General features: G+C 49.5%; 1 protein-coding gene across 1 annotated transcript in view; it reads right to left on the bottom strand.

Annotated features, from left to right (window-relative positions):
* The window catches only part of LOC114685732 (integral membrane protein DGCR2/IDD-like), a 70,982-nt gene that overhangs the window by 24,740 nt on the left and 31,434 nt on the right, over nucleotides 1-14,808 (bottom strand). The window contains 1 exon segment of the mRNA XM_028860371.2: nucleotides 774-899. Coding sequence (XP_028716204.1) covers nucleotides 774-899 — 126 coding nt within the window.

Here is a 14,808-nt window from a genome sequence, read left to right as displayed (position 1 = left end):
TCCCATTTACTCAGACCAAGAACTACGGCTCCATGCAAGGGTGGGGGCTGTGAGGTGGGCTGGGAGGCTCCTCACGGCACTGACCGTGCTGGCTCACGCAGTCACTGTAGCTTGGTGGCCAAGCCCTAGGACTGGTGCTAGTTGGCATAGGAGGGAGGCAGGCAGAGGTTGAGTCTGCAAAGTGCCTCTGAGTCACCTTCCATGTTGAGGCTGTGGGCTAAGAGTTAACACAGGGGGCTGGAGAGATGGCTCAGAGGTTAAGAGCACTGGCTGCTCTTCCAGAGGTCCTGAGTTCAATTCCCAGCACCCACATGGTGGCTCACAACCATCTGTAATGAGATCTGGCTCCCTCTTCTGGCCTGCAGTCATGCATGCAGACAGAATACTGTGTACATAATAAATCTTACACAGAAAACAGACCTACGCCCCACAGCAAGCATGTTAAGCACCAGTTCTTCTGCCCAAATCTAGCTGTTCTTATACATTGGAGGGTATCATCCCCTCAGCATGGCTGCTTAGGGTGCAGCATTTTAAACTATGCTTTGCTTTCCTTCAGCCTTGCTATGCTCCTTCGCAAGTTTAATGCCACCCATTTACTAATCACTAAAAGGGGGAGACTGTTTCCACGCTGTGGCTCCGACAACTTCCAGGGCTGCTTTAGCAAACATATCTCCCCGGCTGTGGCCTCAAGGAACCAGGCCTGGGCGAGGCTGCAAACTTAAGACGCCGGACAGACATGGTGGGCATTGCCTTGGGGCAGGGCTGCAACTCACTGCTGAAGCGGACAGGCTGAGCCATGTTCACGATGTGGAACTGTGGGGGGTCGCCTCCTCTGCTCCGCCCCTGCCGCAGGTCCAAGGTCTCCTTCCCATGATAAGGACGGGCCTCTCCAGTCACTTCTGAAAGCAAAAGTAGGCCATGAGCCCATCAGCAGCACCCTGTGGTTTGCCAGCACCAAGTCCCACGGCAGCTCAGGGCTGGAAAGGCCTGGTGGGACCAGGCGTGGCATCAGGAGTCACATTCTGATTTTCTTTAGATGTTCACATCCAATGGGACGAGCGTGCTCCTGGAGAAGCACACCTGTGACTTCAGTGCTGTATGGACTCTTGTCCTTCGGCAAGCACTCCTTCCTCAGCCAAGAGCCATGCACTCCTGCTTTACAAAGGTCAGCAGTGCCAGCCCTCTACAGGAACGCCTGCCTGGTGAGGGAGCTCTTCCTAAGGCCCGGGTTGCCCTCTGCAGCCCCACAGGCCTGGGCACATTCTGTTAGCGTGCAAGGGAAACCCACCGCATACAGGCTTCTACCACACTGTCTGTCCACTTGTCTGCAGGCCCCTGAGGCTGTTAAGTTACCAGGCTAGTGCCTCGGCATAGAAAAGACCTGGCACAGGTCCTGGTGTGCAATGGGTCTCCACTCATGGCTGAGTGTGGATAAGAGGCTGAAGATAGAAGGAACATTCTAGTTTCCCGCAGAATGAGCTAACAACTTGCAGGTCACTCCTCCCACACAGGTCTTTGGGAGTCATTCAAGCCCTTATCAGAGACATTTTCCTACCACCTCACGCAGAGTGGACTGAAAGAGGTGAGGTAACTGACCCAAGGTCACTGAGCAGGAGACGCCAGAGCTAACATGCCTCCGGGCCACCACCTCGAACTCCCCTTGATGAGGACAAGGTGAAGGCAAACAGTGCTACACTTGGTATGCTCGGCTGCTCCCAGGCTAGCCTGAGCCCCTGAGCTGTGACAAGGCCTGGCCTCCTACACACTTCCTGGGCTCCAGTCAGCTCACTTGACTGACGTTTCTCTAGACACCTGACTCTGTAATATCCTGGGCTCTAAGCTTATTCTTACCTAACAGGATTCTCTCATCTCATGAAAGATTATTTAATGTGAAATATTGAAAGTGTTTAAGTTGGCAGGACACCCAGTGTGCACGGAGTCCTGAGGGCTACTTTCACAGAGGAGAAAGAGGGGAAGGGGAGGGGGATGAAGACGGCAGAGCTGAGAGGGCAGGGCATCTGGTACTTCTCTACCGCTGTCAGATGTTGTTTGTAACTAAGTCTCCATCATTCTAGCTCATCAATAAAGACTCAGGAGCCAGATGTTGGGGTGAAAACCTGCGAGAGGCAGAGAAAGCACCCAGCTGCTTCCTCCTCTGCCACTGTCCCAGAAAAAGAGCTTTCTCTTCTTGTTTGGAGGAGTTAAATACTCCTCCAATGGATGTCCCTCCTTCTACTTCCTGTGCGTCTCTCTCCTGATTTCCTCTTACTTTCTATGGTTATTTCCTGTCAACTGGTTGCTTGCTCCACTTCTTGACCTAAGGTTGATTTTACTTAATCCTGTTCACAGTAGTCAAGCAGAAAGCTCTTGGATTAAAGGTGTGTGCTAGGGCTGAGCCACACCACAGCTAGAAACAGGTTTTTCCAGTAAATAACGGCAATCTCGAAGTTCACAGTGTGACCAAATAGCCTGCAACAGTGATTAAGACACCATGACCAAGACAACTTATAGAAGCAAGCATTTGATCTAGGTTCATAGTTCCAGAGAGTCAGAGTTCATGATCATCCTAAGTGGGGAGCATGGCAGCAGGCAGGCGTGACACTGGAGCAGTATTTTTTTTTTAAGATTTACTTATTTATTATGTATACAGTACTCTGCCTGCAGGCCAGAAGAGGGCACCAGATCTCATTAAAGATGGCTGTGAGCCACCATGTGGTGCTGGGAACTGAACTCAGGACCTTTGGAAGAATAGTCAGTGCTCTAAACCTCTGAGCCATCTCTCCAGCCCAAGAGCTCATACCTTGAGATACAAGTAAAAAACAAAGATAAAAAGCTAACTGGAAATGGGTTTAGCTTCTGAAACCTCAGAGCCTGCCCCCAGTGACACACCTCCTCCAACAAGATCACACCTCCTAATTCTTCCCAAACAGTCTCACCATCTGGGGACCAAGTATTCAAATGCCTGAAACTTATGAGGGACATCTCATTCAAACCACAACAGAGGGGGAGATGGAGAGGAGGAGGAAGGAAGGCAGAGGGGAGAGAGGGAGAGGAGAAAAGGGGGGGTCATCCTGTCATGGCTTTGCTGGCAGCCGAGTCCCCAGGCGACAGTCTGACTGTGTGGTCAGACTCGGGCAGCTCGGCCACCTGTGCTGACCTGCAGCATTTCCCCTTAGAGGCGCCTCCACCGTACAGGTTTGAAGTCGTGAACCCAGGAGCAGCAGGGAGACAACTCTGAACTTGGACCTTGTAGGACCGTGTGTGTGCAGTCATTTTCTATTGGGCTTTATATTATACCTGTGAGTAAGAACTAGAAGACAAGTTTTCGTTGACATTTTAAAAACATCACAGCCTCCAAATGCTGGCCGACCAGAGACCGATAGCGGCCCCTGGTGTGCTCTCCAGCAAGGCTCAGGAAGACAGTCTGAGTGTGGCTGGGCCACAGCAGAGCCAGTTAAAGAACCTGGCACAGGGTAACAGCAGTATCATTAGGAACTCTCTATTTTCTGGCTTTGGAGTTTTAGTAAGCAAATATTACTTAACTTGCTGATGCCGACTATGATTCCAGGTTCATGTTGGTGTGCCCTGTTGTGGAATATTAGTTTGGGATTGTTACATTTGCTTATACTGTGGAACATTTGTTTAATGATGCCAAGATGTATTGCAGTCTTTTTTTTTTTTTCCGAGACAGGGTTTCTCTGTGTAGTTTTGGTGCCTGTCCTGGATCTCACTCTGTAGCCCAGGCTGGCCTCGAACTCAGAGGTCCACCTGCCTCTGCCTCCTGAGTGCTGGGATTAAAGCATGTGCCACCACTACCTGACTATGTATTGCAGTCTTTTATGTTGCATTTGATTAACTCTGTGACACTTTGTTATATTGCCTGTCTAAAACGCCTGATTGGTCTAATGAAGAGCTGAATGGCCAATAGCAAGGCAAGAGAGAATAAATAGAAGGAGAAAAAGATGGGAAGCAAGAAAGATCAAGGAGTGAGAAAAGAAGGGGCCAGCCACCCAGCCACACAATCAGACACAGAATAAGGAGGAAAGAAAAGATATACAGAAATAGAGAAAGGTAAAAGCCCGGAGGTAGACAGATAATTTAAGAAAAGCTAGCAAGAAACAAGCCAAGCTAAGAGTGGGCATTTATAAGAATAAGTCTCTATGTATGACTTATTTGGGAGCTGTGTGCTGGGCCCCCCAAAAGAGCAAAGAGCCAAAAGAGTAAAACAAAACAAAACAACAACAACAGTGCCCCATCAGCTTGGACAGCTCACTTGTACCCTGATGCTCTCCTGCACGTTTGGGTAGTTTAGTCAGGGTGGGGCTTTAAGGGGCTGCCTCTGCATGGACTTAGGCCTTCTCTGTTGCTGCTTTTGACACACTTTCTTCGCTCCGTCTAGTTAGTGTTTAACTGGACAGGATGAGGGGAGTTCTGGGTTTTTTGTTTTTGTTTTCTCTCTCTCCTCTCCTCTCCCCCTCCCCCTCCCCCTCCTCCCCTCCCCTTCTCTCTCCTCTCTCTCCCTCTCTCTCTCTCTCTCTCTCTCTCTGGATCTGAGGACCGAACCCAGGGCCTCTTCCACTGAGCTAAATCCCCAACCCGAGTTTCTGTTTTGATTCTGACTTTTGTCCTTAGATGGTTCTCATCTTCCCTAGACTTGGGAAATTTTCTGCTGTTGTATTAAAAATAATTTCTATGCTTTTGGCACAACATTTTTGCCCTTTTATGCCTACAATTTATAGACAAAGCTTTCTCAATGTTTCCTGCACATTCCATTTGTATGTGTTTAAGATCTTACTGATGTTCTTGAACCATGCACCAATTCGACTACCTTGTCTCCAAACCCCGATGTTTCTGCCCTGTGTGTGGCCCATTCTACCAGTCAGGCTTTCCAATGTGCTTGTCATCTGACTTACTAAACTTTTCTTTTCTGATATTATTTCAGTTTCTTTCCTTTTTTTTTTTTTTTTTTTTTTTTTTTTGCTTTTTGTTTGTTTGTTTTTTGAGACATGATCTCTCTGAATAGCCCTGGCTGTCCTGGAACTCACTCTGTAGACCAGGCTGGTCTTGAACTCACAGAGATCCGCCTGCCTCTGCCTCCTGAGTGCTGGATTAAAGGTGTGTGCGACCGCCGCCCGGCAGTTTGTTCCTTTTTCAACACTGCTCTTTATTAACTCTGTTTTCATTCCGAACTGACTTCTTTACCTCACGTGTGTGTTGTCCTTAATTCACTCCTCTTGTTTCTTGAAAAGTTTTCATCAAACTTTCGAATTCTTTTTGTTTGTTTGTTTGTTTTTCCAAGACAGGGTTTCTCTCTGTAGTTTTGGTGCTTTTCCTGGAACTCGATCTGTAGCCCAGGCTGGCCTCAAACTCAGAGACCCATCTGCCTCTGCCTCCCGAGTGCTGGGATTAAAGGCATGCGCCACCACCGCCGGGCCTCGAATTCTTTCTGAAATTCATCTAAATTACTATCACTGGGAACTTTATTCAGGGATCGTATATTTCAGATGAGACATGTCATGGATGTCATGTTTCTTGTGTTTTCCTTTTAAAGTTTTAGTGTGCGTGTGTCGTCAGAGGACGCCCTCAGGACCCAGTCTGTTAGACCTGTGGCATGTCTGTGTGCTGGGCCATCTTGTAAGCCTTAACGCTACTTGTGTCTGGGGGCTGGAATCTATTTCGTGAGTTAGATCACTGTTGAATTTTTATTTTATTCTGGTCACCTTTCTTCAGGAAAGACTAGGTGGTAGTAGGAGTTGAAGCGTTTTTGTTAACCTGCTGTCTGAAGTGCGAGACTTCATCCACATTCCTCCCCATTAGTAGAATACTGTCCACAACAACAGTCAATACCCAGTAAACGCTCTGGGAAATAGTCAACTACAAAATAATCACCCCTGAAAAAAATAACCCACCTCCAATATCCCCAAATCAAACAATAAAAACCAGCCAAACAAATAATAAATTGTAATTTTTAAAAATGCAAGCAACAACCCCCTCCCAAACAATAACTTGTTAAATGCTAATCACCTTGGGGACACTGTTATGAGGAATACACTAGTATGTCACTATGGGTACGAGCAGAAAGAAAAAAGAACACAGCGAGACTGGTGATCAGTACTGGGAAGACAGAAGCAGAGGGACAAACAGAGGGGAGACGACAGGGCCAGGGAATGGGCAGGGGACGAGGGTGTTCCAGCCAAGGGCGGACTGAATGGAGGGAGGAGAGCACACTCTCAGACGCAGAGACCCGTGGATCCAGCCAGACCATGTTCTGGTGAGAGCAAGGAGCGAGGGGAGGGAGGAAGGGGAACAGAGGGAGAGGGGGAGATGGGGAGAGGGGGAGAGGGGGAGACGGGGACTGAGCCAGTCTGCTGAGAGACTGGGTACAGAGAGGGCACTGGGCAGACACAGGCCCCGTCCGCCTGACTGTGAACCCTCCAGTCTCTCCTGCCCTCCTCCTGAGGCTGCTCCTCCACTCCTCTGCCAGTGCTCTCCCCTCCAGTCTCCCTCCCAGGATGGTGAAGTCAATGGCTGACTCTCTGATTTCCTTTGGCCCCACATCCCCAGCAGCTCTCGCCAGTGTCCTGTGTGCGCCTGCGTCTATGAAAGCTCCCGTGGAGATTGTGGTTCCCACCACTGAGTACTGTCAGGTCCGATTTTCAAGCTTGCTTTCTCAGTCTCACGGGACTCCATTAGACAGGTTTTATCCTGTAGTCCCAGGACACTTGGCTCTCGGTTGCCATCACAGCACAGCTGTTCTGCTCTGCAGGGCGTTCAGGATGCGGGATTCTCCATCTGACCACCTGGCTGTGGCGTGTTCTCCGGTGTTTGTACGGTGCCTATCTGAGACTCTTCTGGGAGCTGACTTCAGCTTGTCCCAGATTATCCCTGGAGATCACAGGACTGTGCCTGAGGGTCACCTGCCATCCTGCTAGGGGACAATGGTCTCACTCTGGAGTATGGATGTCGTCCCTTAAATACTGAGATTACAGGTGTGAGCAGCCACACTGGGTCTGGGATTTCTCTTCTGTCAGCTCCTCAGGAGGCAGAACCCATGCTAGGAGAGCATCTACCCAAGCAATAGCCTCAAGCCCACCTTCCGTCTGTCTCAGGTCTCTGTCCAGATTTCCTTTAGTTCCGCAAACACACTTCAGATACTGTTTACGTCTGTATCTTACATAAAAATGACATGAAAACAGGCGGGGACTGTCGGGAGGAGACGGCAGTGGGTAAGGACTAAGATTTACTGTATACGTGGATGAGACTGGCAAGGATAGAAATGAACACTGCCTTTAAAAAGAGAGGTCTCGGCTGGAGGGATGGCTCAGCAGTTAAGAGCACTGGCTGCTCTTCAAGAGGACCCAGGTTCAATTCCCAGCACCCACATGGCAGCTCACAACTGTCTGTAACTCCTGTCCCAGGGAATCTGACTCCCTCACATAGACATGCAGGCAGAATACCAATGTACATAAAATAAAACAAACAAAATGAGAGAGAGAGAGAGAGAGAGAGAGAGAGAGAGAGAGAGAGAGAGAGAGGTGTCTCTGAGCCAGGCATGGTAGCTGGCTTCTGAATTTTTCCCAGAGCTGTTACAGAGTCCCTTTGTCCAGCCTCTAGTTGCTTTGGAATGTTTCTGTGGCAGAGCGAGGACTTGGAATTTCCTAGACTGCCATTTTGTTAAGTCAGAGTGTATTTTTTTAAAGTTCTGTTACTCCTTCAATGAACAGACAACAGTAATTGGTAATCTCCACGGGGGCTGCTGTGTGCACTGCTTCTTTCTAAGCACCCCATGTTCCATGTATCCTGCTATGGAACCTTGCCAACAAGCCTAGCAGAGCAGAACTTCAGTCCAGGGGACACGGCCGTGAGCAGTGCAGACAGGTCTGGCCTCCGCTGGGACTGATCCACTGTCCCACACCAGTCACCTCAGGTGACCCGCTCTGGCTCTCCTGGCTTAGGGAGCTGTGTTAACTCTGCTGCACATCCAGAGATTTGGGAAAGAGCAACTGATTTCAGGGTTAAGGGGAAGATGGTCTAGATAAGCCTTAAACTGAGCACCTGAATGAGTCCCATGCTGGAGCCTTCTCCTAGGGCTGCTCTAGCCTGCTGCATTGTGAGATACACCTGCGTATCCTCAGAAAAGACTGCTGATCTCGTCCGGGGATGCAGGACTGGCAGAGAGCATCCAGGAGCAGGAGGGAGGGGAGAGCTCTACCCTGTCCCCTGAGGTCATCTTTCCCAGTTCTTCCCTTTCAGCCTCCCTGACTTCCCTGTGCTCAGTGGCTCCAACCTAACGGAGATGATGCAACCTCTCTTCAACAAGTCAACGGAGCAGATGGAGCTCAGCATGCAGTCCCGGCACAGGAGCAGCCACAGATGCCTGTCACCCTCGGTGTACACTGTGGCTGCTCCATGGTGCTTACTTTATATTTCCCTCACATCTTCACTCCAAACAGCCCTTTCTTGCAGGTGCCTAAGTCACAAGGACTCACTGCTACCGCTGGACAGCACAGGACCACAAAACAAGCCTATCATCTTTTGGAGAGAGGAGTCAACTGTGCGGAGTGGAGAACAAAGTGTGTGGTACTGAGAAGCTCACTTCATCCCCCTGCCGGAACCTGATAGCTCTCGATTACCAGGGCTCGCTCACTTGAGCGCGCATGCGCGGACAGAGGCATCTCTCCTGCTCTCTCTTCAGCAGGCCATGCTGCGGCTGGTCTGTTAGGCTGCGTCAGCTCCCGCTCTGCTCCTACGTGCCTGGAGTTCCAACACTTGGAGCTAAGACAGGAGATCTGTGAGTCTAGGGGTGTGAAACCAGTCTGGGTCACATAACAAGACTTGTCTCCTCAAACAAAAGCCACGCCAGCTTTCTGAAGAGGAGAAGCTACAAGCATCACAATGAAATGCAGTAATGACAGAAACCTCACCTGCAGGGCTAAACTCATACTGCCTGAGCCTTCCAGTCTCTGTCCTTGTTTTTCCACCAGGGAGGAACCAAGAGCTCTAATTCTGCAGAAGTACTCTGCCACAGAGCCATGGCTTTGTGTCCCGATGCTGTGTTTTACTCAGCTTACCTCATGGTAGCTGTCTGCCAACTGCTTCTGTCTACCGACACAAACGTTAGCACTTACACCTAACATCCATGCTTTGTCACTGGCACAACACACTTTATCATGTAATCACATACATTTGGGTTGTTCCCCAAGATGTTAGTATAGAAATGCTAAAAGAATTTCTCCAAAGTTCTTCCAAATAAGAATCCTAGATCACAGAATATGAGGATGGTCTGATATGTAAGAAAATACCTGTTTCCTAAAGTAGGTGATCAATTCATCCACCTCACCAAACCATGGTAAAGAGTCCCAACACATCACATTCTCTCCAACACTTAGTTTAGTTTAGCGGAAATCTTAATTTCTGCCATCCCTAGGTGTGTAAACAGCATCTTGGTCTTTAGAGTACTAAGGAATTTGCATAGCTCTGTATTTACTTAGTACTAGTAACCTTTCTAAGGAATAGCTATGCCTTAGGAACCACCCACTGTGGTCTTCTTTGGCACTGTCTCTCCCTGGGACCCGGGGCTTGCTGATTTGGCTAGGCTGGCCAGTGAGACCGAGGGATCTGCCTGCCTCCGATTCCTACTCGTGCTGGGATTACAAATGCAGCCGTGATGCCCAGCTTTTGATGTGGTGCTGGGGACCACACTCCGGCTCTCAAGGTTGGACTGCCGACACTTCACCAGCTGAGCCCGTTCCGGGCTTCCAGCCCGTCATTTTTTGGTTTTTTTTTTTTTTTTGAGACAGGGTTTCTCTGTGCAGCAGTCCTGACTGTCCTGGAACTCACTCTGTAGACTATGCTGGCCTTGAACTCAGAGATCCACCTGTTTCTGTCTCCTGAGTACGAGGATTAAGGGCCTGCGCTACCACTATTTGCTAAAACCGGCTGTTTTTCGGAGATTTTAACCTCCTTATCAAAGTTGATATTCTACTTACACCTTCATTTTCTGTGTGTTATGAGTTAGGCAACCAATTTCATTTTTTTCCCAGTGTCACAGCCCTGTGTCATATGATTCTGCCTCTGCCATGTCCTGTGTCTTGGATCTGTCTATATCCAGCAGATTCTGTCTTGCAGGCCATTTGGTGTCTCCCTAAACCAACTCTGAAGTAAATTTTGCTTCTTGTAGTCACTGCCTTCTTCAAAACACTCCAAGACCTCCTCCCATCTTAGAATTGAGGTCAGAGTCCACTGAACCTTCTGGAGGAACACAGTGTTGTTTCCTGTAGAGAACCCGACTGCCAAGGTTGGCAGCAAAGCTGTAGAAAGCCAGAGTCAAGAGGACACCAGCTGCTGTGCCCCTCTGCCCGCAGGACTCAAACCACGTCCCAGGTGCTCTGGAGCCCTTAGGACAGCTGGCAGCCACAGCAAAAATGTGTCCCAGTCAAAGCTGATGTTCTCACGGGAGGCCAGGGAGAGGGACCCCTCCCCCCCAGGGCCGCAGCACCTCCTGGAGCCAAAGGATACACTGAAGGCTGCTGGCAGGACATTCTAAGTACTGTGACTCCAGCCTTCCAGCTTCGGAAACACAGGAAGAGCCATCAAGGACACACACCACATCAAGCATGCCGCCCCTTCCCACTTTCAAAGACCCGCTGAAATCTCGGCACACATCTACCCATCACACCAGCACTTGGGAGGCAGAGTGGACTCAACTACAATTTTGAGTTCTAGGCCAGCCCCGGCTAAATGGTGAGAATTTGTCTCAAAACAAAAACAAAACCGAAGTCTCTCCTTTCCTGTTACTGGGAGGACTGTTCTCATCTTCTTTGTTTCCTGCTCTGTTTAGAGATGCTTTTGGAGGGTGAGGGCAATGAAATAATCTCGGCCAATTCTCAAGTCCACATGCAAAAGCGGCCTCACTGAGAATGGCTGGGGCTTGCTTTCCATGACTCACTGACATGCTCTCTAGGAAGACCACAGCTTTCAGAGCACAAGTGACCACCCACTAACTCTCTGCTCCCTCCTGTGAAAGGGTCTCCCAGCCTCCATGTAGCCCAGGTTGGCCTTGAGCTTGGGGGGAATCTTCCTTGCTTCAGCCTTTGGAGTGCTAGGATTACAGGCATGAGCCACCATGGCCAGTTATTTTTATTTTAAAGTTAAAAAAAAAAAAAACACTAGAAAAAGGGTAACAAAATTTCAGCAGCTATTAAATAAGTAAGATAAGGTATCATATTACTCCTGTGTGTTTTTATAACTTAAATTTCTCGGAAATAAGAATCAATCTGCTCCCATGCAGACTGTGACCTCGCAGGCCACCACAAGTATAGACAGAGAGACGAGGACAAGTTAGGTGAGGGCCGCTGTGGCTCAGTTCTCGACCTCCAGACGCCCAGTGTCTGCACACACCATTCCTACTTGTCACACCCAACCCAAGAGCCTGGAGTCACCGCCCCGCACTGGCCTTCCAAAGAGCATGGCAACCCACATAGCTTTACAGCCACGGACGCTGTGCTGAGCCTCCTCTGTGCCAGGCCACGTGGTCTGAAGGGAGTCAGCCCTCCTCTTCACTCCACTGTCTCAGAGAAGGCAGCACAGCGCGGCTACCTCTGCTGGCCTAGTCCACAGCAGTGTCTGTGAAGCTCTGCACTGCTTTAACAGCCAGGGCTGCCACACAGAGAAACCGTTATGTCTCAGAACAAAAATAAAAAAAAAAAAGGAAAGGCAAAAGACACTTTCAGAGCAGCAAATAGCTTTGTTTCATTTGAAGGAAACAAAAACCATTTGATTTTCACAAAGTTCTCCAAAAGCCACTCTGGGGGTCTTTTGTTCTATGGTCTTGGGGAGGCTTCCCCTTATGGCCTCAGGGTCCTCACTAGCTTTTGGTGCCAAGGGCTGGGAGTCCACTCTCTCAGCTATGACCCAAGAACAAGTCATCGATATAGGACGTTCCTAGAAGGCCATGAGCAGGCCGCCATCATTCCTATCTTTGGAAAATGCCTCCAGCAGACACGTGTGATACGATGGCAGAAGGACGGACCCTCTGCTCTATGTACTGTAGAACTTACCGGCCCATCTGTGTGTTAGAGAGGACCCTCTGCTCTGTGTACTGTAGAACTTATCATCAGCCCATCTGTGTGTTAGAGAGGACCCTCTGCTCTGTGTACTGTAGAACTTACCGGCCCATCTCTGTGCTAGAGAGGACCCTCTGCTCTGTGTACTGCAGAACTTACCGGCCCATCTGTGTGTTAGAGAGGACCCTCTGCTCTGTGTACTGCAGAACTTACCGGCCCATCTGTGTGTTAGAGAGGACCCTCTGCTCTGTGTACTGCAGAACTTATCGGCCCATCTGTGTGCTAGAGAGGACCCTCTGCTCTGTGTACTGCAGAACTTATCATCAGCCCATCTGTGTGTTAGAGAGGACCCTCTGCTCTGTGTACTGCAGAACTTATCATCAGCCCATCTCTGTGCTAGAGAGGACCCTCTGCTCTGTGTACTGTAGAACTTATCATCAGCCCATCTGTGTGTTAGAGAGGACCCTCTGCTCTGTGTACTGCAGAACTTATCAGCCCATCTCTGTGCTAGAGAGGACCCTCTGCTCTGTGTACTGCAGAACTTATCATCAGCCCATCTCTGTGCTAGAGAGGACCCTCTGCTCTGTGTACTGCAGAACTTATCATCAGCCCATCTGTGTGTTAGAGAGGACCCTCTGCTCTGTGTACTGTAGAACTTACCGGCCCATCTGTGTGTTAGAGAGGACCCTCTGCTCTGTGTACTGCAGAACTTACCGGCCCATCTGTGTGTTAGAGAGGACCCTCTGCTCTGTGTACTGTAGAACTTATCATCAGCCCATCTCTGTGCTAGAGAGGACCCTCTGCTCTGTGTACTGCAGAACTTATCATCAGCCCATCTGTGTGTTAGAGAGGACCCTCTGCTCTGTGTACTGCAGAACTTATCGGCCCATCTCTGTGCTAGAGAGGACCCTCTGCTCTGTGTACTGCAGAACTTATCGGCCCATCTCTGTGCTAGAGAGGACCCTCTGCTCTGTGTACTGCAGAACTTATCATCAGCCCATCTGTGTGTTAGAGAGGACCCTCTGCTCTGTGTACTGTAGAACTTATCATCAGCCCATCTGTGTGTTAGAGAGGACCCTCTGCTCTGTGTACTGTAGAACTTACCGGCCCATCTGTGTGTTAGAGAGGACCCTCTGCTCTGTGTACTGCAGAACTTATCGGCCCATCTCTGTGCTAGAGAGGACCCTCTGCTCTGTGTACTGCAGAACTTATCATCAGCCCATCTGTGTGTTAGAGAGGACCCTCTGCTCTGTGTACTGTAGAACTTATCATCAGCCCATCTCTGTGCTAGAGAGGACCCTCTGCTCTGTGTACTGCAGAACTTATCGGCCCATCTGTGTGTTAGAGAGGACCCACTGCTCTGCCGCCAAGTCTCCACTCAACTCCAGACTCAAGCAATCCTCCACCTCATCCTCCGGAGGGGCTGAGATTACAGGTGCACAGCATCTTATTGTGGAAGCCCTCAGAACTGTGCAGAGTTTAACTGTTACTTCCTGTTGGACACCTTCCTGATGGCCCAGGCTGTATCTTTCCTACCTCAGGCTAGGGCTCATGTAGGGAGAGGAGAGGCTTCCTGCTCTGAGGCTTGTGTTCTGGAAGGAGAAATGAAGAACGGGCCCCTTGTATTAGTCAGGGTTCTCTAGAGTCACAGAACTTATGGAATGAATCTCTCTCTCTCCTCTGTGTGTGTGTGTGTACATATATAGATGGGAATATATATAAAGGGAATTTATTGAAATGGCTCACAGGCTGCAGTCCAACAACGGCTAGCTGTGGATGAAAAGTCCAAGAATGCAGCAGCTGCTCAGTCCCACGACACTGGCCGTCTCCACTGGTCTTCTAGATGGGCGGACAAGGTGAGGACGAGCAGTCGAAGAAGGACAAACCCTTCCTTCTTCCACTGTCCTTCTATCGGCTTCCAACAGAAGGTGTGGCCCAGATTAAGGTGTGCCCTCCTGCCTCAAGATCTGGATTAATGGTGTATCATCCAGCCTCAAGATCCAGATCAAAGGCATGTTGTCTTCTTGCCTCAAGATCCAGATCCCAAGTGTGCCCTCCATTTTTGGATTGTAGTTCATTCCACACATGGAAAAGTTGACAACCAAGAACAGCCACTGCCCCCTCCACAGTGAGCACTAACCAGCAGTTCTAGATGTACTGAGAGGTCAGGTGACTCAACCAGAGGGACAAAGGGACCTTCTCACCATGGCAGCTGGCATTTGAGCCAAGGCTGGAAGGAAGGCACATTGATCCATGCAAGAACAGAACAAAGGAATTCCAAGAACACAACAAGAAACATAGGATACATGTAGTGAGAAGTTAACAGGTGGACACAGGAGGTACACCAGCTGGCCTGGAACTATTAGACCAGGCTGGCCTCAGATGTAGAGACCTGCCTGCTTCTGCCTGCACAGCTTAAGGTTGTGATTCTTGAGTTGGAATATGACTGATCAAATTACAGAACCGATGTTCTAAGGGACTTACTAACACAGCTGCTTAGGAGACACTGAGTCACACAGTGGGACTGATCTGAAGGAGCACTACCTCCAAAATAACCCAAGAAAAGCAGTGTGCTAACCAGGCCTGCTAGAGACAAGGTAAACTTAGGAGGCTAGGAGGTAAATGTTTACTCACTAGGCCTGACCAGCCATTAGCTTCTGACTGCCTTGACAAAGGAGACAGACAGCTCTACCTTATGACCAGCCATTAGGCCCGGATTCCCTTACTAAGGACATACCTCTAA

The sequence above is a fragment of the Peromyscus leucopus genome, chromosome 12 (genome assembly GCF_004664715.2).
Source record: "Peromyscus leucopus breed LL Stock chromosome 12, UCI_PerLeu_2.1, whole genome shotgun sequence".
Classification (NCBI taxonomy): Eukaryota; Metazoa; Chordata; class Mammalia; order Rodentia; family Cricetidae; genus Peromyscus; species Peromyscus leucopus.
Note: the sequence above shows the minus strand (reverse complement) of the source record. Positions and strands in the feature narration are given on the sequence as shown.